The 23,942-nt window shown below is 37.7% G+C and overlaps 1 protein-coding gene across 1 annotated transcript in view; it reads left to right on the forward strand.

The window, feature by feature from the left end:
* Positions 1–23,942, forward strand: part of ROBO1 (roundabout guidance receptor 1) — a 464,376-nt gene that overhangs the window by 163,121 nt on the left and 277,313 nt on the right. Inside the window, exon 3 of the mRNA XM_081951684.1 lies at positions 8,941–9,024. Coding sequence (XP_081807810.1) covers positions 8,941–9,024 — 84 coding nt within the window. The remainder of the gene's footprint in view (positions 1–8,940; positions 9,025–23,942) is intronic.

A 23,942-nucleotide genomic window follows, 5' to 3' on the forward strand; every position in this document is an offset into this window, starting at 1 on the left:
CATTTGTTTGTAGAAAGTCTAGATAGCAATAACAATAGAATTTAGGCTTATAAACTGCGCCACAGTGTTTTACAGTACTCTCTGGGCAGTTTATAATATAAATACTATTTGCATATTGCCTCAGCAATCTGGGTCCTCATTTTAATGATTTTGAAAGGTTGGAAAGCTAAATCAATCATGAGCTCTGTCAGGATTGAACTCAAGGCTGTGGGCAGAGTTTGCCTGCAATACTGCACTTTAAACACTGCAAATATATTACGTGCTGAAGAAATACATCTTTTTCTTTTATAGGTAGAAAATTCCAATGAGTTTTACTTTCTATTTTCCTGGTGGTATGTAGTTCTTGAGATAGGTCCCTAATGGAGCCAGCCAATTTTTGCCAAGTCAAAAATATAGCAAAATGAATCAGACTCAATTTTATAACTTTTTATAATGAAATCTGTTAATTGAATCAAATGGGTTGTTAAATGAATGAAAATAAGTTTTACTATTTATTCCCTTTCATTAAATGATCGCCAACATCGTTAAGTGAACAGAGAGGCTTTGGAGGGGAATCTCCGACTGCTGACACCTGCCCATCAGCTGTTTCAGGCAAGCCGGTGCAAGCCTTTTACCCAGGAATTAAACCATCTCCAGTGGGGTGGGGATTTACAGGACTCACAGTTTATAGCCTGGAAAAAAACATTGTGGCTGCTAATTAGCAGGCTGCAAAGTAGATTGGGGGGAATTTATCTTTGCAGAGTACTGTACTTGCAAACACAATTGTTTGCAAAGTTCAGAACTTAAAACGAAACAAATAGTACTATACAGCAATTTTTTTAAAAAAATACATACAAATGCAACTATAGAATTCCAGTTCCCTTTTCTACACAGCAGGATGAGAAACAAAACCGTGCCAATTGCAAAATCCCTGGATCTTATTTGGCCATGTAACCAGGAAAAAACAATCAGCCAACCATATGGGCCTCTGGAAATTGTTGCAACTCCAAACAACAAAGGGAAAACATGAGATAAAAATGGCCGCTTTGGGGGTAAATTCGTATTTCTAAACATTTTCTAAATGGACATTTATTCCTGAGGGATTATCTGTAGTGTGTCTAACAAATGTTTAAGATTATTGGTTATTAGAGACTTCTGAAACATGTCACCTATAACCACTATTAGGCAGACATTTTTTCTCACTTTACTTATATAATAATTTATATGTATCTTGCTTAATTAAAATCGAGAATCTTTCTAGAGCTAGGTTGTTAGTTAAGTAATTTAGCTAGCTTTGCTCTTTGCAATATTTTATCTGTACCTGTTGTTAGTTGGTTCTATGAGTCCTGGGCTAGATCAACTATTACTGGTTTTTATATATTGTTACAAAGAAATGAAGGACGTGATGGCTCAGTGGCTAAGACGCTGAGCTTGTCGATCAGAAAGGTTGGCAGTTCGGTGGTTAGAAACCCTAGTGCTGTGTAACTGAGTGAGCTCCCATTACTTATCCCAGCTTCTGCCAATCTAGCAAGTCGAAAGCATGTAAAAATGCAAGTAGAAAAATAGGGACCACTTTGTTGGGAAGGTAACAGTGTTCCGTGCACCTTCGGCGTTTAGTCATGCTGGCCACATGTGGAGACGTTTTCAGACAGCACTGGCTCGTCGGCTTTGAAACGTAGGTGAGTACCACCCCCCAGAGTTGGGAACAATTAGTACATATGTGCGAGGGGAAACTTTACCTTACAAAGAAATATAAATAGGATACTGGACAAACATACCTTGGATTCCTACATAGAGATACATATTAAACCAAATATTTTCATGACTTGTTTCAAGATATGGCTTAGTTATTCATGTGAGCCATTCAAACAAGACATTGAAGCTCAATAGAATTATAGCAAAAAAGTATTGTTATCTGTTTCATGTGTATATTTGAGTAATTTTCTTATTTCATTGTGTAATTCTTCTTCCCCCTGCCCCAAGAACACTTGCATTTCTGAATTAAAACCATAGATGCAAATTTATCCCTTGAGAAAGATAAATACCTTCTTGACCTCTATGGCACTTTTGGATAGAGAGAGACAGTCAGATTTCTTTTCAGACAAATGATACAATGGAATAGAATTAACACATTACACATTAAGAATGTGTAAAAAATTAAATCACTATTTATGACAATAAATGTAAATTATTTTGTCTTTCAATGTAGTTTTAATGTATTACTTGTTAAAATTTATATGCTACAATTTATTGCTTGTTAATTACTTGTTAAATATATGTGTTAAATTTATTGCTTGTTAAATTTATGTATAATTATCACACCAATTGTTTTCTTAAAATGTATAACCTCAAACCTTTCAGCTTGTATTGTTTATTGGACAAGAAATTTGTATTATTTTATTTTAATAAAAAATAGAATAAGCAGAGTTCTGAATTATATTAGTATAAACAAAGCAACATATTGAAAGGGAGCATTATTGGAGTACTACAAAACATTTGTAATGTTCACATTCTTCTGTGAAGTTCTTTATTGTATTATAATTTATTATCTACATTCATGTTTTTATTGATAGTGTTCATGGCTATATTTTATTGCTGTTCTTAACATGTTACACTAATGCATCCATTAAATTGCATTATCTTTAAGTTCAAAGATAGTGTTTGGCATTCAATAGTGGTCTAATTTTTCATAATACTTTACAAAGATTACTGTAGATTCACACTGAAATTGTAATATTATGAAAGCACTTTTTATCTGAAATTGATATCCCTCAAAAATAAATACCAAAAATATATTTTGAAATCATTGATAATAAAACGGATTCTATGTCCAGTTTTACATTGGCTGAATGATGCATGAGGGTTTAAACAAAAAAGAAAATCAATATAGTCATTTGTTGGGGTGCTGTCTAGGTATTACAAAATGAGAAAATGGCTTAAATCTAAACACATTTGGATTCTGTAGTTAAATGCCAAGCATAACATTCTTTTTCAAAAATAATGTTTAATGTTCTTTGCCTGTGATCTTTACTTGAGAAAACATTATTCAAGAAGCATGCAATGCTGTCAAGTTGTTTTCATATACATTGTTTTACTGAATTAAAGTTTATTTGCCATATAAATTTATCAATTGATTGAATACTAGCATCTAAAAAGGGAGGGAGTTGGGGCAAGTTTTTTTAAAAATAAAAATAAAAATGAGGTGGCTGCATAACAGTCTTCAAAAACCAAACACACAAAAGACAACTGATAAAGTGAGGAAAACTGATATGATACCGTATGTCAAGGAAAACAGACAAAGAGTCAATATTTGTTTGCTTTGAAAGGTATTTAAGCTCAATCCCACATAGAGAGCATTACAGTAGTACAGTTGCGAGGTAATTAGAATGTGACTTACCATCTGGACCTGTGGAAATGCACTTCTGGGCACAGCTCGTGGAGTAGTATCTTTGACTACAAGGGGACGCCCAGATTGAGAAACATTAAAACTCAGTGACCCGCTTTGCTGCTTCCGACTGCTGATGCAGAAATGTACAGTATTTTTGTATATGATGGTATTTAAAGCTGCTGAGAAATCAAGGCACACTGGCATAGAGTCACCACTCCCATCCTGGTTCTGTCAAAAATTATTGACAAGTAAGGACAACATACTTTATCCTAATCTGAAACCCAATTGAAATAGATGCCGATATCTGCTTCTTATAGCATCCTCTTTATCTACTCATCTGCCACACAGAAGATTGGAAACTGGATGGTAATTATCCAGGAATGGTGTGTCTTAAAAGAGAACAAATCTCCATCCCCTTCAAAGTGGAAAGACAAACCTATCACTCAAATAAGATAATACGGTAGCATTGCTATTTCTAAGACCATCTTGACAACCAAGGAGGGGACAGGAACTAACAAATGAGTTGGGTACACTGATAGTTTGAAAGAACTTATCCACTTCCTCAAATTCAATTAATAGATGCAAGTTTAACATTGGGATTCAAAATAAGGCCAAGGTTATATGGGAACATTTTAACCTCCTAAACACTTATTGCAGCTATCACAACAATCATTTCAGAAGGTGGAGGAAGGAGACATAATAGCATGGTTGAGCATGCAAAAACTTTCAAGCTATTTTAAAGGATCTGGACAAAAACAAAAGGATTGTTAACACGATATCACAATTAATAAAGTTCCTCTGATCTCTATCATTAGTAACCTATATCTGTATTACCAATCTGTCTTTTCTCTTATTTGTCTTCTAAGTCTCATCACAATTTAAATCTTATATTAGCTTAGTTACTGTATATGTTTGTGAATTGCAGCTCACAAAGCTTATACTTTCAATACCATTTGTTAATGTGAAAAGATGTGTCAGATTCTTTCTAATTTGTGAATTTTCCTGTACCTACCAAGGTGAATATTTTTCTAAATTTACTATATTTGATTTTATAATATCTACAATCGGTGTAAATCATGTAGTCCAGGAATCTGCTCCCAATCAGCTTTTTAAATGTAATTTGAAATCCAATGTATCAGGGATAAATGTGGATTGGTTTATAAAGTTGTTAAAAATAACTTTATTTTAAATCTTATTGTAGATTTTTCATTGTTATCTGGTAAAATTTATCTAGATTGTGAACTTTTGTATCATATTGATATTTTCAATATTATAATTAATAAAATATGAGGAAAAAGAAAATGACTATCAATATTAGAAATGTATTCAGCAAATAGAACCAAGCTCCACTGATTTTTTTCATTAATCCAGAGAAATTTAGGAAAATATGTATGAAAGAAGGCTGAAAATATTTAATCCCTAATGTAAGAAATGATGTGTCCTTAAACATTACTTTATAACTTGAAGCTTTAAAAAAATAACAAAGAAAAAGTTTTGGTTATAGTAACTATTTGTCATACTGTCTATCCTGCTAATCTTTTTCTACTAATTAATTTTACGAATCTCTAGAATATTTTGGGATAGTTCAGAGATTAAAAATAATTTGTTATAAATTATTTTTATTACATAATGATGCAATAACGTCTCCTTTTGTGGGGATATATGATATGGGATGTATGAATTTTTATGTATATAAAAAAACCGACCAGTTCACTTGTGATTAGTCTCTAAACTCATTGGAATGCAAGTTGAAGTGAATGTGTGTGTATAAAAAAATATTAAAGCTTTTCACATAAATAAAAGACAAATATGAAGAAAAAATAAGAGATAAAGAAAGAAAGAAAAGGTTCAAGAAAAAAAAGGTATAATTAAAGAAACAAGAATCAAAAGAATGGTGTGTGCTCAGTAACTCAAGCCCTAATTATCCTTTGTCTGGACTACTGCAATGTGATCTACATGGGGCTACTCCTGAAATCCCTTCAGAAGCTTCAGCTGCTGTAAAATGTAGCAGAATGAGCAGTCTTTTGGGGTCCCTATAATGGCTCATATTACACCTCTGCTCCGTGAACGACACTGGCTACCTGTTTCCAGATGCAGTTCAAGGTCTTGGTTATTATCTTTAAACCCCTAAATAGAATGTTCCAGGCTATTTGATGAACTGACCCATCCCACTAGGATAGACTTGCTCTGCTGATGCTGGCAGAGAAGGCCTACTGTGGATCCTGTCAGTCAAAGAACTCCGGCTGATGGATCCAAGATAACAGCTTATCTGCCATAGCTCCTGTCCCCACAAGGTGAGATCCATCCCCACCCTTTTATCATTCTGTAAAAACCTGAAGATCTGGCTCTGCCAGGTGACTTGGGGACCCAATTGAGAAGTATCACTCTGGAAGTAGCTCCAACACTGATATCAAACCCCATGTCCCCCCTGTGCACCTTGCTTCTTCCTGCCATTTTTGATTTTATATTACTGTATCTTCATTGTTTATTTCATTGTTTATCTTTATTGTTTCATTACTTTGTTACTGTTATATTTGCAGTTCTTTTCATTTCTCAGTTTTTACTGTTGTAAGCTGCCCAGAGTAGTTTGTCAGCGAGATGTGCAGCAAATAAATTTAACAAATAATAATAAAGAACATTTTTTCACATAAGGATTTTTAAAATCTACAGTAATTTTATCATGCCATAAAAATTAATTCCAACATCAGATTATGCTCTTTTAACATACCTTAGTTTCTCAGTATGCCTACTCTTTCATCCAAACCAAACAGCAGGCTATGAAATACAATTTAAAGTGAAATAGTCCTAATCTTTCCTTTTCTTTTGCATCTTGGAGAATTTTACATTTAATTCTTAGTTTCTTACCCTGTCATATAAATCTGGATAAATATTTTTTCCATTGCTTAAAATGTGCAGTTTTTTTCAAAACAGGTATTGTTTGAAATAAACCATCATTTCTAGGTAACAGGTTTGTTTTTAATATAGAAATTCTTCCAGTCAGTAATAATTGCAATTTTTCCATCTTAACAGATCTTAATTCATTCCATAGTTTAACATAATTAATATTTGAAATAATATACAATTAATATTAATCTTTTCTCAATCTGAAAACCAGTTTTTACAATCAATTCTTTTTTATTTTCCATCCTCATATTTTTAACACCTTGTTTTCTTCACAACTTTGAATCCAGCTAACTCATCAAAAGCCTTTATAAAGAAGGAGAAAGGATTACATTTCTGCATAAACAGTTATTTTTACTTTATTTATTTTACATCCATTCAATGGTAATCAATTCTTAGAGACTGCCTGGACGAGTTCTTGCAGTTTTTTTGGCAAGCTTTTCCAGATGTGGTTTGCTCTTTCCTAAGGCTGAAAGAAAGTGAATGGTCCGCAGTCACCCAGATGGCTTTATAGCCTCAAGCAGGACTAGAATTCGCAGTCACCGGTTTTTTAGCCTTATGTCTGGCTTTATTTTATTTTATATTTGCCTGTCCCATTTAGTATCAGCAACATATAAGTGTAGTGCTCTCTCTTTTTAACTTTCATACAGAATGTGCTCTTAAAGAGCAGAACATAAATTCTGATTGAACTTGAATATGTTTGTGTTTTATTTTATTTATTATTTGGGAACATTAAGAGTTACACATCTGCAAAAATATACAAATCAGTTGCCTTAAAAGCATTTCACTTTGGTATGTTAAGAACAAATTTGGAAAATAAATTGTAAAAGGACATGAAAACTCAATCAAACACCCTAAAGGTTTTACTCAGTATACAAATTCCTGAGCTCATATTCCATCTAAATACAGAAGGTAAATATTCAAATTAAAAGATTTGAGTGAGAACATTTTTCTGAATACTCTATTACCAAGAAGTTTTACTAATGTAAAATGTGAATAGCATTGCTCATGTTTTAGCATTAAGAAATTAAGGCTACCCTTTCTGTTCTAGAAACTGATCAAGAAACACTGAAAGACAGTTTTATATTTTATTTGTGTTGCTAAGTTGATTTCATATATACACAGAAAATGAACACAAACATGACATCTGCTACTTTATTTACTAAAAGGTCCGTTCAGCTTGTTCTGCTGTGATTCACAACTGGTCCAGTGGTTCCTTGCATGCTAATAAGGAAATAGTGTGTTGGACAGAATTTTGATCAACTTTGATTCTCCAAAATGTTTATAGGTTGCCAAGAGCTAATACAGAATAAATGATTGATTAGTGAAAATACTTTATAAAGAGGGTTTTTTTTGTGTGTGTTAGAGTTCCTATGTTAGAGTGAACATTCTTAGTAATGAGGAATGGTTACATTATTTTAAAAATATTTTTGATGGAAAGACTTGTCTGTTTTATTAAGAAAATACTTTATTTAGTTCATTCTTAAAAGATTGTTAAATGCTTTCCACAAACAGTTTTTTTTTTAACTGCAGCAGTAGCAATGAGTGAGTTTTTTTTTTAAAAAAGGTATGAACGCTGTACTTAAAATACTTCTACATCACTTGTGTGCAGTTTTAAAATTATAATCCCATATACAATATATTCTTTGATAATACATGAAGGAAAAGTATAAACACTGTATATAAGCAATTGAATATTTTATACTATGATAGACTTAATTCAGTAAAAGAGATAAATTAGATGCAGTATATGTATCAGCTTATTTTTCCTATTTTTTAATATTTGTATAAACTTTTGATTCAATTCTATTAAACATTACTAAATTATTACTAAATTACTAAATTTTTAAAGACAACTCAGTCTTTCTGGTATCTAAAACCACACCTCTCTTTGCACTCACTTGAATTTAATTTTCCCATTTCTCTCATTTGTGCTCTCCTTTATGAATTATATATATATATATATATATATATATATATATATATATGTGTGTGTGTGTGTGTGTGTGTGTGTGTGTGTGTGTGTGTGATTTCAAATAATTTAAACAAACTTTATTGACTCTTAGATAACACATCCAACATGTTATAAATGCTTTCAGTATTATTCGTATTTTTCTTCCTTCTGATTATGGACTTTTGCCTTTTATTCTTTTCCTTTTCTCCAGTTCCAGAGTCAAAATAGCACTTACACAAGCGCTTATTTGAAAAGGCATTGCTTTCCCTCTTCCCACAATGAGATAAAGTCCCCTGAGTCTGTAATTGCCAGGAGATGAAGCAATGATGGGAGTGATCCCAGTCAATAGCTTTGATTAACAATAAGGTAGAAAATTAGCAATGCTAGCATTCAACCACCCTGCCTCCTCTTCCCCATATGTCTGTCGCAGCTTGTGCTGGCTGCTCTGAAGAGTATAAAATAGTACTTCAGAGCTGTAAATTGCAGGGAAGTGGATTAGAAGATTAAAATTTAGAGATTATTAAACTGAAAGGAGGAGTAATGATGCTGAAGATATTGCAGAAATTAATTTATTCAATGTCATGGAAGGGCCTAATGCTGTCACTATTTGCTTTTCTGCTTTATATGGATTTATTTGTGTATGGACATTATTTGATGGCAATTACAACTACTGTTACTACTATCACTCCATCAACAGCTCTGATGTTCTTTTCAACAGACTCTGATGACCTAGAGAGAAGAAGTGACAGTGGAACAGCACTTCCCACCTTAGATAATGAGGACAATTCGCTGGGCTATACAGGTAGAGTCTCTCTTTTTCAATTATAACTTACTTTTCCTACTTCTTTGTGCCATTCATATCTCTACATATTAATGATTCCTCATGCCATTGTCATGCAACTTTAATAAACATTCCATGAGATGCAAATATACATCTGAAAACATGCATGCTTTTTACAATAAATCAGTACTAAAAATATTACTATTGGGAGAGAAATATAAAAGCATAATGTTCTTCAAATTATAAGATTTATTAACACAATTTTGCACAAAATTCATCATCAAAAATCAAATATTTATTATAGTATAGACCTACATAACAACTAAATCTAAATTTTATCTCATAGCATTTTCTTAAAAGTTGAATATTTGGTTTCACCCTGTGTGTGTGTAATGTTTGCTCTTATTCACCCTTAACCTACAGCACATTAAACATATTAAATATAGGGAAGAAAATGATTTGTTAAACAGTAATAGCTCTATGCATCTAATTCCTTACCATGCTTTGTTTTTAATGATTACCTGCTTGCTTCAAAACATTATTATTATTTTAACATTTATTATGTCAAAAATGAGTCTGCATCATGAGTAAAAACAAGTCTCTTTCTTTTTATATACAATTTAAATGAAAGTATGATTTTCAAATCATTATAAGTGCACATTAAGATTTACAAAGCTTAGATCTATACACATAAAACTATGTGTGTCAAATAATTGTGAAATAAAAGTTGTCACTATTTAACAATCATAGAGTTGCAGTTTTGTCTGTCTTCAGATCTGTAAAATGTAATGCCTCAGTGGTAATGACAATATGGAAATTCCAGTCAAAAAAGAATTTTATAATTACATTCTTCTTGTATATAGGTTCTCTCTTCATATATGTTAAATAGAAATGTTAATGAAAGTAAGGCAATGATAATTGTTTGAAGTAAAGACTACTTTCAGTTATCCTTCAATTGCATTTATATTCAATTATAGAGGATTATTTAAATAACTTCTTTTTAAAAAGCCACTAGAAAAGAATGTCTCCTAGCAATAGAGAATAAACAATAACTTTTTTATTTGTTTGTTTGTTTTGCTTATTTATTTATTTATTTATTTATTTATTTATTTTATTGTATGTATTCATTTGTTTTATTTATTTATTCATTTGATTTGTTTATTTTATTTATTTATTTATTTAGTTAGTTAGTTATTTAGTTATTTATTTAGTTATTTATTTAATTTATTGAGCCAATCATTTCATAGCAGTGATTCAGGAAACTATTCAAAGAATAAACCTTTAGAAGTTAAGACTTATGATATCTTCGTTAAAACAAGAATGTCCCCAAGCAAAAGCCACATCACTCACCCAACCTCCTGGTGCATATGCCTGGAGAATAACGAGGTCTCAAAAAGATTAAAAAGCTAATGGATTCAAGGTCATCTGTATCTTTAGGAAGATGCTATTTCATAGAGCTCTTGCAGCCACAGAGAAGAGGCTATACTTCAAAGATAGCATCTTTGAAGCATCTCCTATTAAGTCATGCAGAAACAATGGGCAGAAGAAGTCCCACAAATGGTTCCTTGGCCATTTAGACTATATGTGGTAATCAGCATCTCAAATCAAACCTGGATGCCAGTGGTGGGATTCAAATTTTTTTACTGCCAGTTCTGTGGCCGTGGCATGGCTTGGTGGTCATGGCAGGGGAAGGATACCGCAAAATCCCAATTTCCTCCTCATTTCTGGGGGAACAATACCACAAAATTTCCTTCCCTTCCCACCCCACTCCAGGGCAAGAATACTGTAAAATCTCCATTTTCACCCCACTCCAGGGTATGGATACTGTAAAATCCCCATTCCCTCCCCACCCCACTAACCTGCTTTCCAGTTCTGTTCTCCTGTGCAGGGCAACAGAAGAAGACCCAGCTGATCAGCTAGGATGCCGATCGGCTAGTACTCGAGAGGCAGCAAACAGATGGGGGTGGAGCCAGCCAGAGGTGGTATTTGCTGGTTCTCCAAACTACTCAAAATTTTCACTATCAGTTCACTAGAACTGGTCAGAACTGGCTGAATACCACTCTGCTGGATGCCAGTGTAGTTTTCAGAGCTATAGTGTTGTATGAGCATATCAAAAGATGCCAACAATTGCCCTTGTCACTGGATTCTGAGCCAACTGAAGCTTCATGTAAATAAAGTAATTCAAGCAGGATATGATTAAGACGTGAGGCTTTGAAAAAAGCCTGAAAAGATCGAATGACTTTGGGTACATGGGGCTCCAGATTCTCTAACTTTGTCATCTTTGACTAGTATAGCATGGCACTGCTAAAAAAGATCTGTTCTACAACTTGGTGGTTCTAGAGCAGATGACAGTTGCTGATAGGAGAGCCTTTGCACAACTTTGTGTTGTGCACCAGTTGCAGCCTTTCCTGGATCAGGATTCCCTGCACTCAGTCATTCAGTCTCTGGTCATCGCATAGTTGGACTATTGTAATGTACTCTACATGGCGCAACCCTTGAAGAGCATTCAGAAGCTACAGCTGGTGCAGAGTGTGTCAGCGCATGCAGTTTTGGGAGCCCCAAGAATAGTCCCTGTGACACCACTACTCTATGAGCTGCATTGGTTACTGATATGCTTATAGGTGCAATTCAAGGTTTTGGTAATCACCTTTAAAATCCTTCATGGCATGGGTCATTGTTATTTGAGGGATTGTCTCATCCCACTGGAATTGGCCCATTTGTGCTGGCAGAGGAGGCCTGCTGCAGGTCCCATCTGTGCAATTGTTCTGGCTGGCAGGGTTAAGGAGTTGCTCTTGCCCTCTGGAACATCTTGCCCTCTCAATGTGAGGTTGGCCCTAACCCTCCTATCCTTTCATAAGATCCTAAAGATGTTGCTGTGTCAGTTGGCTTGGGCCCCAGTGAGAAACAGCACAGTGAAAGTGGTTGATCAAATAACAACAGATTCTACCTCTCCCACTCCACCCCCATTATCCCCATGTGTCCTTAAGTTTTAATGTTTGATTTTAATTATTTATGTTTTAATTGTATATGTATAGACATATTTTATGACTGTCAGTCTCCCAGAGTTACTCTATGGTAGCCCTGTCTAACTATGGTGAGGTGGGTGTCCACCTTCTCTCCCTCTCACCTCCCTCTCTCTCTATTTTATATATATAGAGAGAGAGACAGAGAGAGGGACAGAGAGAGCGAAGTGCAACTAGTGCATAAGCCACTTATTTTACATATTGCCTTTCTCCCTCAGGCATGGATTTAACCTGTTTCTTAAGCAGTCTAGGAATACCCCCAAATTATGTACTAGCTATTACAGATGACGTACAATACCAAAAGTGGTACAGATTTTATTAATAATCTCACATGATATATCATTTCTTGCCCATCCATGGTAAACTATGCTAGTCTATGAGATCTCCGTGCATAGCGAGTCTGCACAGGAATAATTCAACCCATGCCCAGGATCACAATTTAATTTTCTTAATGAATATATGTCCCTAGCAAGGCAGTCCAAGATATGAGAATCATCCCAGATTTCTAACTGAAGTCAAGAGGCATGTGCAAATTGCCCAGTCCTGTGACATGCAGTTATTTAAAGGTGACAACTAGTACCTTGAATGGTGCCTTGGAGGAACCTGGGACCCATTGCATCTCATGAAACGTAAGTCTAATATGGGTGAACCTAGAAGTGCCCAATATTGTGAGCACTTCTTCATTGTGGAGCAGCTGCATGAAACAGTAGAGAATATTCATAGCTCTGGTTTAGATTGTGGCAGTGGTTTGTTTTTCAATCTTACCATTTAGAATAGAGTAGAATAACAGAGTTGGAAGGGACCTTGGAGGTTTTCTAGTCCAACCCCCTGCCTAGGCAGGAACCCCCTGCCTATACCACTTCAGACAAATGGTTATCCAATCTCTTCTTTAAAATTTCCAGTGTTGGAGCATTCACAACTTTGGGAGGCAAGTTGTTTCACTGATTAATTGTTCTGTCAGGAAATTTCTCCTCAGTTCTAAGTTGCTTCTCTCCTTGATTAGTTTCCACCCATTGCTTCTTGTTCTACCCTCAGGTGCTTTGGAGAATAGTTTGACTCCCTCTTCTTTGTGGCAGCCCCTGAGATATTGGAACACTGCTATCATGTCTCCCCTAGTCCTTCTTTTCATTAAACTAGACATATCCAGAACCTGCAACCGTTCTTCATATGTTTTAGCTTCAAATCCCCTAATCATCTTCGTTGTTCTTCTCTGCATTCTTTCTAGAGTCTCCACATCTTTTTTATATTGTGGCAACCAAAACTGAATGCAGTATACAGTGTGGCCTTACCAAGGCATTATAAAGTGGTATTAACATTTCATGTTATCTCATTCTATCCCTCTGTTTATGCAGCCTAGAACTGTATTGGCGTTTTTGGCAGCGGCTGCACACTGCTGGCTCATATTTAAATGGTTGTCCACTAGGATTCCAAGATCCATCTCACAATTATTACTATTGAGCAAGGTACCACATATATTGTACCTGTGCATTTTGTTTTTCTTGCCTAAATGTGGAACCTTATTTTTTTCACCATTGAATTTCATTTTGTTAGATAGTGCCCAATGTTCAAGTTTGTCAAGATCCTTTTGTATCTTAAACCTATCTTCTGGAGTATTGGCTATTCCTGCCAGCTTGGTGCCATCTGCAAATTTGATGAATTCTCCATTTATCCCCTCGTCCAAATCATTGATGAAGATGTTGAAGAGTACTGGGCTTAAAACAGAGCCTTGGGGTATTCCACTGAATACATCTCTGGAGCCAGGGGCCTTAAAAAGCCATAGCTATTCATTTGTGACATGGTTGATCTGAAGTCTGCTCTGGCTATTCTGACCCCCTGATGGGGGTGAAAATCCAAACTCAAAATAAGGAAGAATTGCCTGACTGAAAAATTAGGCGAGGTTGCTTCCTGAAGTCACAGGTGCTCCATTACTACAGACTTTCAAGTAAAGGTTAAGCAGGCATTTGTCTAAAATGGTATGAAGTTTCCTATCCTGAGCCCTTCCACCCGTATGATTCTATAAGTTATACCGGAAGAATGAATAAATTATATCTATTGTTGTATTTATACATTTTTCTCCCTCAAAAAAAGCATAATATTTTTTATGTAGACCAATATTTTATAGGAATTGTTCTCTACCAAGGCTTGAATCTTTATCATTTGCATAGGTCCTTTGAATAGTTATTTTTTAATAAAGAAAAAGGACAGATGAAACTATATGCAATATATAAAAGTAGTTAACTATCCATGTTATTATTGTACCAATGCAGAGACTGCTTTGCTTGTTGAAAGAATTTTAGACTTTAGGGATAGGTATTTCCCAATTCTCTTCATAGAAATCCTGTAATTGGAGACATCATAGCCAAATCTGGATTTCATGCTTATAAATTAGAGTTCAGGTCTCCCTAGCTTAAATCTTCATTTATGATGGTAGTCTGCCAAATTTCCTGTGAAATTAAACAACAAAATAAATAGGAAACATATGTTTATTAGGCCTGTGCAGCACTTTGAAAACATACCAAAACATGTAGGAATATAATTGTATCATCTCTGCAACTTCCTAAACCAAACATATCTTTCCTGGATATAATATTTATAATTAAAACCATGCTTGCTATCACAATGTGAGGAATTTTATCACTAACAACTGAGTGAAAAGTAGAGATACAAGCAGTGGAACTACATCACTGAAACAAACAGGCAAAGTATTCGCAGGAACCGATACCATTCTTATATGTACCTCTTGAATTTCTGCTCATTATTAGCTGGTAATCATCTCGAGCATTTTCTTTTCAAAAAACCTACTAGTTTTTTTTCTTTTATGGATGACCGATCATGTGAAAAATCAAACCACAGCACTGGTCCTAGTTGTTTTATGGGAAAAAAAGGATGAAAATTAAGCAAGTAGAGACACTGCTGCAAAGAAATGGAATGGGACAATTCACTGTGGCCAACTTGCCACAGCCATCTCATTGCAGCCAACTCGTAGCTATCTGCTGTGGCCATCTTGCCATGGCAACTCGCCATGGAACTATTCCATGGAGAATAATGCAATGTGATGAATATTATCCACTGTTTCTTTGACATCATTTCCATTGACAAAAATGGAAGTAATGTAGAAGAAACAGTGGTGGATAACATTTATTGTGTTGAGTTATCCCACATGGATTATCTCACAACGAGTTGGCTGCATTGAGTTGTCCTACATCTGCAAAGAAGATGGGATCCCAACTAATCCTCACAATAGTTCATTAAAGTAGCTTAGTTTACCCTTTTGCTCTACAACTGCCCAATTTTATTTTACTTTTCAGTGGTTGTCATCATCTATAATGGTAACAATAATCAACACCAACTGCAGCAACTAAATCAAAAAATTAATGCAATAAAGTTAAGTTATACAGGGCTCTTTAATTCCAACGGTCGCAGGGAGGGGCAGATACGAGGACAGTTTAAGAACTTACAGTCGGTTGGGAGACCGTGGTTGCTGGTTACACCCGGTCGCTTGTACCAACCCCCGCGTTCTAGGTGGTCAAGAGTTACAGACCCAAGGCCTGAGGCTGTTGTTATGCAATGCGAGGTCCGCTGTTAACAAGGCCCCCCTCATTCACGATCTAATTTTAGAGGGGGAGCCGGACCTCGTGGGAATAACGGAGACCTGGTTGGGCCACGAGGGAGGTCTTCACCTCGTGGAAATGTGCCCACCAGGCTACCGAGCATTTCACCAGCCCCGGGCCCAGGGAAGGGGCGGCGGGGTGGCAGCAATTATTCGGGAGGATTTAGAGCCGAGGGAGTCTACTGTGCCACAGACGTCCGGATGTGAATCCCTTGTTGTGAAATGGGAGCCTGGGAGACAGTTGGGCCTGCTGATAGTATACCTGGCTCCTCGCTATACATCAGCGGCCCTGCCCGAACTCCTCTAGCTGATCGCATCGGTGGCGGTTGAGACCCCCAAACTTTTAGTGATAGGGGATTTTAACCTGCCATCGATGGGAGAAGCATCAGAGGGGGTTCGGGAGTTCATGGCTTCCATGACAGCCATGGACCTGACTCAAATGATTCAGGGCCCAACACACGAGGGAGGACACACTCTGGACCTTGTTTTTGTCTCTGGCCAGTGGCTGAGTGATCTGGGAGGAGGGGACTTAACCATCACTCCCCTGTCATGGTCAGATCACTCACTCCTTCGTCTTGACTTCCCTGGTGCTACCTCCCGCTGCGGGGAGGCGGAACCGGATAGTTCCAGATGGTTCTGCCCCAGGCGCCTGATGGAACCTGATAGGTTCCAGACGGAGCTTGGGCCACCTCCTGTAACCTTGACCCGCCCCCGGGTAGAGGACCTGGTAGTTGCGTGGAATAATGCAACTACCGGGGCCTTGAACCGGGTGGCGCCTTTGCGGCCTCTCCGGCGGCAACGATCCACCCTAGCCCCTTGGTTTACCAAGGAGCTAAGGGTGATGAAATGTCGCAAGAGACGTCTAGAGAGTCGTTGGAGATCCTCTCGCTCCGAATTTGATCGAACACAGGCACGAGCCCATTTAAGGACGTACCTTGTGGCATTGAGAGTGGCCAAACGCCAATATTGTGCCACTCTCATTGCATCCGCGGAGAACCGCCCTGCCGCCCTGTTTCGGGTGTCCCGCTCCCTCTTGTTTCAGAGGCCGCGGAAGGCCCCCCTACAGGGCAGGGCAGAGGAATTTGGTAAATATCTGCAGGATAAAATCGCTCAAATCTGGAGAGATTGGGTTCCTGTCAGTGATCCAATGGAGACGTCCATGGCGAGTCTTGAGGAATCGATCTGGGAGGAATTTGACTTGGTTGCCATTGAGGATTTGGACAGATTGCGTGGACGACTGCGACCCACCACATGTTTATTGGACCCGTGCCCCTCCTGGCTTGTACTGGCATCCTGGGAGGTTACACGAGACTGGCTCCTGGGCCTAGTGAATGCTTCGCTGAGCGAGGGGTCTCTCCCGGCCGCCTTGAAAGAGGCGGTGGTGAGACCCTTGCTCAAGAAGCCTTCCCTGGACCCTTTGGAGCTGGCCAATTATCGTCCTGTCTCCAACCTTCCCTTTTTGGCGAAGGTTGTAGAGAGTGTGGTGGCCTACCAGTTTCCACGACATCTGGAGGAAAATGATTATCTAGACCCGCGCCAGTCCGGTTTCCGCCCCGGTCACAGCACGGAGACGGCCTTGGTCGCGTTGGTGGATGATCTCTGGAGGGCCAGAGATAGAGGTTGTTCCTCTATCCTGGTCCTATTAGACCTCTCGGCGGCTTTTGATACCATCGACCATGGTATCCTGCTGCGCCGGCTGGAGGGGTTGGGGGTCCGGGGCACCGTTTTGCGGTGGTTCGGCTCCTACCTTTCTGACCGGACGCAGCGTGTGTTGGCAGGAGAAGAGAGGTCGACCCTACGCCCCCTTACTTGTGGGGTGCCACAGGGGTCGGTCCTCTCGCCACTCCTGTTCAACACATATATGAAGCCGCTGGGTGAGATCATCCGTGGTTTCGGGGTGGGATACCATCTGTACGCTGATGATACTCAGCTGTACTTTTCCACCCCGAACCACCCCAACGAGGCCATCGAAGTGATGTCCCGGTGTGTGGAAGCCGTACGGATCTGGATGGATGACAACCGACTCAAGCTCAACCCCTCCAAGACGGAGTGGCTGTGGGTACCAGCTCCCCGGTTCAGCCAATTAATTCCATCATTGGCCATTGGGGGCATTCAACTTGCCCCCGTGGAGCGGGCGCGCAATTTGGGCGTCCTCCTGGATGCCCGGCTGTCCATGGATGACCATGTGACAGCCGTGGCAAGGGGGGCGTTCCACCAGGTTCGCCTGGTGCGCCAATTGCGCCCCCTACTGGACCGGGACGCCTTACGCACAGTCACTCATGCACTGGTGACGTCTCGCTTGGACTACTGTAACGCTCTCTACATGGGGCTTCCCTTGAAATGCACCCGGAGGCTACAGTTGGTCCAGAACGCAGCCGCGCGGGTAATTATGGGGAGTACTAGGTACTCCCATGTGACACCGTTCCTGCGCGAACTGCACTGGCTTCCTGTGGTCTATCGGGTGTGTTTCAAGGTTTTGATAACAATCTTTAAAGCGCTCCATGGCTCAGGACCTAGTTACTTGCGGGATCGTATTCTGCCCCATACATCCCTGCGACCAATTCACTCGCACAGAGAGGGCCTCCTCCAGGTGCCGTCCACTAGACAGTGTCGGGGGGCGGCACCTAGGAGTAGAGCCTTCTCTGTGGCGGGCCCAGCCCTGTGGAATGACCTCCCTCCGGATATTAGGAATACCTCTGACCTCCGCTCCTTTCGTATTAAGCTTAAGACCCACCTATTCCAAGCAGCTGGCCTGGCTCAACTTTGATCTAACCATATCGCTCCTGACGGGTTTTTAACTGGGTATTTTAATTATATTTAATTATCTAGGGGTTTTTAAATACTGTATTTTAATTGTTTTATTTATCAGCCGACCTCCTCCCTGTGTGTGTGTCTCGGTATATGTCTCGGTATATGTTTGTTTTGTCCACATATTTATTTCATATGTTTCATTGTACGCCGCCCCGAGTCCTTCGGAAGAGGGTGCGGCTAAGAAATAAATATTTTTATTATTATTATTATTATTATTATTATTATTATTATTATTATTATTATTATTATTATTATTATTATTATTATTATTATTATTATTATTATTATTATTATTATTATTATTAAGACAAAACCCCAAATAGGTACCTTCAGATCAAAAGTACATTGAAATAAAACAGTTTCAACCTGTTTACCAAATTATAACAAGATAGAGACAGCAATTTCTTCTCTGGATAGTGTCTCAGAAGATTGACGGCTATTATTAAAAAAAACTCTTGTATTTCTGTGTCCTGAGAGACTTGCAAGAAAAGGAAACTTTCTGCATGCCTTCTATTAATGATGAAAGTGCAATGGTGGATTCAATTTTGTGAAGTAATTGCCTGATGTAGCCCAGTGCAGCTTAGCTTAGTTGAAAAATGTAACTTGAATAGTATTAAGTGACTTGATTTTCTAGAAATTTGTTTTAGCCTTAAAAGCAACTTAAATATAAAATCTAAATATGAATTTAAGGAAAAATGCCAAATGTAGATAATTCTATTGAAATGCATGTTTTTCATCTTAAACTGTATCTTAATTCAGTTGTAAATTTTTTTGTTTACTGCATACAATAAGAGGTTTTAGAACAGGTAACAGGCGAATGAAGATTTTTTTTAAAGAAAATATATATATTTATCCCTATGGAGAATAGTTTAATGATACGGTTTGAATATTTCTAGATGATTTTCATGGATTTAGGTTTTCACTATCAGCTACGATGCTAATAGTCAACCATGAGAGTTAATTAAAATAGTTCCAGTTGAATTACTTGATTCCTGGACACAAATTGAGGTGAATAATGCAAGGCTGCTGAAAAGGGTTTAATAAATGCTAAACACTGGTTGACTCTTCACTAATTAAACACAATTCAATGAATTATGGGAGAGAGTATTCTTAAGAAATCAAAGTACAGCATCAGTATCAGGCTACCAAAGGATATAGTCATAAATGAGAAGATTTGGAGCAAAATTTATTCTTTAGATAAACTAAAGTAGAATCCATCAAGTGAAATTAGTCTTCTTGATGGAAAACTTGATATAGAAAGTAAAATAAAATTAACTTTTGATTGATAGGTCATGTGACACTCAGTCATAGAGCGCAAAATTTGTAGTATTACTATTAAAAAGTAAAGATTTTCCCTGTCCAGTTGTGTTTAACTCTAAGGACAGTGTTTATCTCCATTTCCTAGATAAGGGAGTCCACGTTGTCTGAAGATAGCTTCCATACTCAGCATGATTATACATGGAACACGGTTACCTTCCCACCAAAATAGTACCTATTTACTTGAATTTGCCTGCTTCAAACTGTTAGGATGGCAAGAGCTCGGGCAAAAGCAGGATCTCAAATTGTCAATCTTCTGACAAAAAGCCTAGCATCCTAAACACTAAGGTACTGTGCCCGTACTATTACTATACTCGCAGTTCAAAACTGAAATATATAAAAAAGATTCAATTGTTTATGTAATGTTGAATAAAATTTTATTCAGCACTTTTTCTAAATGTTTTTTTTTAAAATATTAATACGCTTTGCACTGATGCAGCGGTAGGATGCAGTAGGACGCTGCAAGGCTTGTGATGCCGGGACGACTCATTTATGGTGAAGTTTGGGGGAGAGAAACTAGCCAAGGTCTCTGTTGTTTCTGCTTTCCTTGCATGCAGCCAAAACGTTTGCAAAAGTCAGGAAATGCCAAGCTTGACCTGTACCCACACTTTGCGTATTAACTCCACTTTCTCAGCCTACTACCCAAGCGACCCTCTCTGGCTGCTGAGGATTGAGGAATACTTTGAAAGTGAATTCACCCACCATTTCACCATGAATCACCATGCTCCTGACTGAGGGCAAAGCTAAAGCAGGAAGAAGCAGCCACTTATGTCCTGCCGTGAGTGATTGTAGAAGAAGTTGGGCAGTGGCATGACAGGTGTTGGGGCGTGGGAGGCTTGGCTACAGCGATCCTAAGGTAAGTGGGTGATGGGCATGTGGAGCAGCTCCTCAATCCATTCGTGCCCTAGCTTGATTTTTAAGCCTGAACCTCACCCCATTGCCTACATCCAGACAGTGGGTGGGGATTAACTAGGGCTTATTTTGAGATAGGGCTTATTTTAGCACAGGTGTGAAAATCTTGTTTTTGTGCTAGGTTGTATTTTCAGGGAAACAGTGTTTAGAAAAACTGCTGAATGAAATTTAATTTTACATTACATAAACTATTAAAATCATGTGCACATACAGTTTACTTAGAAACCCTTTGTGTAAAAGTAATACTTGTAAATAATAATTGTAAATCATCAAGTAGTTCTTTATTTCCCTTTTGTTTTAAACCTGATTTATTTATTCCCTAATAATGAAAAAGGAAATGTGTAAATACATATGTTTATGTTTGTGCATTCCCCCATGTGCAGTTTAATATGTAAGTGTATATAGCATATACACATGCAGTATCAACAAAAACAAATTAGAAAATTCAACATAAAGTAATGATTTTTCTGCTAAATTACAAGCAAGCCTTTGGTTCAGTTTCCCAGCACTATACACACACACACACACACATACATACATACACGCAACACAAGACCCACAGAGAGAAGGGGGGGAAAGAGATGGGAGGGGAGGGAGATCTAAAAAGAAAGTTACAATTTTGTTAATATACCTGGTATTCGACAGAAGGCAAAAGAAATACATTGTGGTTCATATACTATAACTCCACATAAGGAAAAAAGGAGAAAAAGAGGCAGGAAGCGGAAACAAAATAAATATTCAAAGAGTATTAAATGAATGCATGTGTTCATATGCAACTACATATGGTCATAACGCAGACTTTTAGAAATGAAAGACATAAATCTCCATAGTATTTACAGATGGTTTTTGAGAAGATCCTGATAGCCAGCCACTGGAAAAAAAATCATTCCGAGACTGGTTCATTGTCAACCACAATATATACAATAACTATCTTATTATAACTAAACATCTGGATAAATATTTTTCAGGTTTAAATATGCATCCCTAGGGCACATAAACAAGAAGAGAAACTATGCAACTAATCAAGAGGGAATTCTTTTTCATTTTAATGGGATCTTCATATTGTCTTTAAAAAAAGAAGGAAAATTGCCTAAGTACAGGTGTGCATATTTAGCCTCTACATAATAGTAACAGCTGTACAGGATGAAGGACATCTTCACATGAATACTTCTTTCTGGAAAACTGTATTCTACACTTGCCAGAAACTAGATATATTTTAAAAAGAAAATAATGGACCATGGTTACCTTTTAAAATAAAATGCAATGCACCACAAAATATATTTATTACCTGGTTTAATATATATTCTGCTCACATCTTGGCTACTGCAAAACTGAACTAAAGGATACATTTCCATTATGTTCAAAGAATAAATGGTACTAATAATCAAGCCAAGCATGATAAACTGCAATCTAAGAAGAAAAAAATAATACCCACATTTTATTCGTTTTAGTAATTTGTATACATAAAAACACATTTGTGTATTGTTTATCTTATTTTTGAGAGCCAATTAAATTTTCCATTCATTCTTTCATATTTTATTTCAGGGAATATTAACATCATTATATTTAACTTGTTCCACAAGTTTTTGTGATGGGAGTCAATGAAAAACATACTATATCAAAAGAGAACAATTGAGATAAGATTATTGGTGGCAGCCACATGGAACAGGATTTGCAAAGACGGAATTGTCTTTTTAATAAAATATTCTATAATTCAGAGATAACAAACATTAGATTCTCATTATTAATTATGATGAAGCACATAAATAAGATTAAAAGACCTCACATTCATTATCCAAAGGATGCATTGAATAAATATTCTTGAATATTTCTTCATATTTTTGCATAAATAATTGCTTAATTTATTAAGACTCAGATTGCTTAGGATTTGAGTCACCCTGGTTTGTATTGTAACATCAACCCTATGGACATCACATTGGATAATAATTTGTTTCTGGGTAGGGCTCAAAATGCAGATACTCATTAATTTACAGATCCTAGCTTGAACAGAATTACAGGAGCAAGCTTGTGGTAAAAGTGGGCTTTACAACATCTTGGCCATATGTATCAAAGCTAATATTTCCTTTATCATTAGTAAAGAAAACTGTATGTCCCACACATACAACTAAGATTAATAATGAAACTACAGGTTGAGATTACTAAATAGAACTATGGAAAAAGCCTTCATTGGCACATCGGTGAGGTGGCGCAGTGGTTAGAATGCAGTACTGCAGACTACTTCTGCTGCCTGCTGGCTGTCTGCAAGTTGACTCTCGGATCTCATCAGGCTCAAGCTTGACTTAGCCTTCCGTCCTTCCAAAGTCGGTAAAATGAGAACCCAGATGGTTGGGGGCAATATGCTGACTCTGTAAATCACATGGAGAGGGGTGTAAAGCACTGTGAAACGGTATATAAGTCTAAGTGTTATTGCTATTGCTATTTTATCAATTCCACAATGGAAAGTACAAATAAATAACTAACTCTATAATTATTTGTGTTATCCGCTCATTATGAGCAACTGTATTAGTAGCATCTGAAGTACATGGAAACTATAAATCCAATTAAACAGTGACGTGCAGTCAGGTGAGGCAAGTGAGGCACAGCCTCACCACTCTCATCATGAAAAAAAAGTAAAAGGAAAAAGCTGAGCTAGTTGCTGCCTCACCGTGGATGACTCTGCTTAACCTCACTGGTGCTCTCCCTCCCCAAGTGTAGTGACTTCCTCCCCAGGCCCCCATTCATTTCTCTCTCACACACACACAGCTGGAAAAACTATATAAAAATCTAGCCCAGCTTCACTGATTACAAGTTTGAAAAGGCAATGTGGCTCCACCTGCAATCAAACTACACTTGGGGAGGGAGAGCACAAGTGAGCACTGAGGAGACCACAGGAGGAGGCAGGAAGCCAGGCAAAGAGCCATGCTGTAGTACACACACTTCCCCCCAGCCTCTTTCTTTTGGAAGGCTCGGTTCGGCTCCCCTCCGGCTTCTCTGCCTCTCCTCTCATCCCAGCCTGCCAGCAGGAGGTGGTGGGTGGGCTTTATTGTGTTCCAGGCATTTCCCACCCAGACAGCAGGCTGCATTTGCAATGGTGGAGGTGTTTGGGAAAGGCAGCAGGGGAATGGGGGGGGATGGCAGAGGAGCTGCTTTCACTGGAAAAGATATCCAATCCAACTTTTGTGTGTGGGGGGGTTTGTTTGAGAGTGAGTGAGAGAGGGAAGGGGTAGGAGAGATAGTCCAATCCATCTTCTGTGTGTGTGTGTGTG

The sequence above is a fragment of the Natrix helvetica genome, assembly GCF_964273705.1.
Source record: "Natrix helvetica genome assembly, chromosome: 4".
Classification (NCBI taxonomy): Eukaryota; Metazoa; Chordata; class Lepidosauria; order Squamata; family Natricidae; genus Natrix; species Natrix helvetica.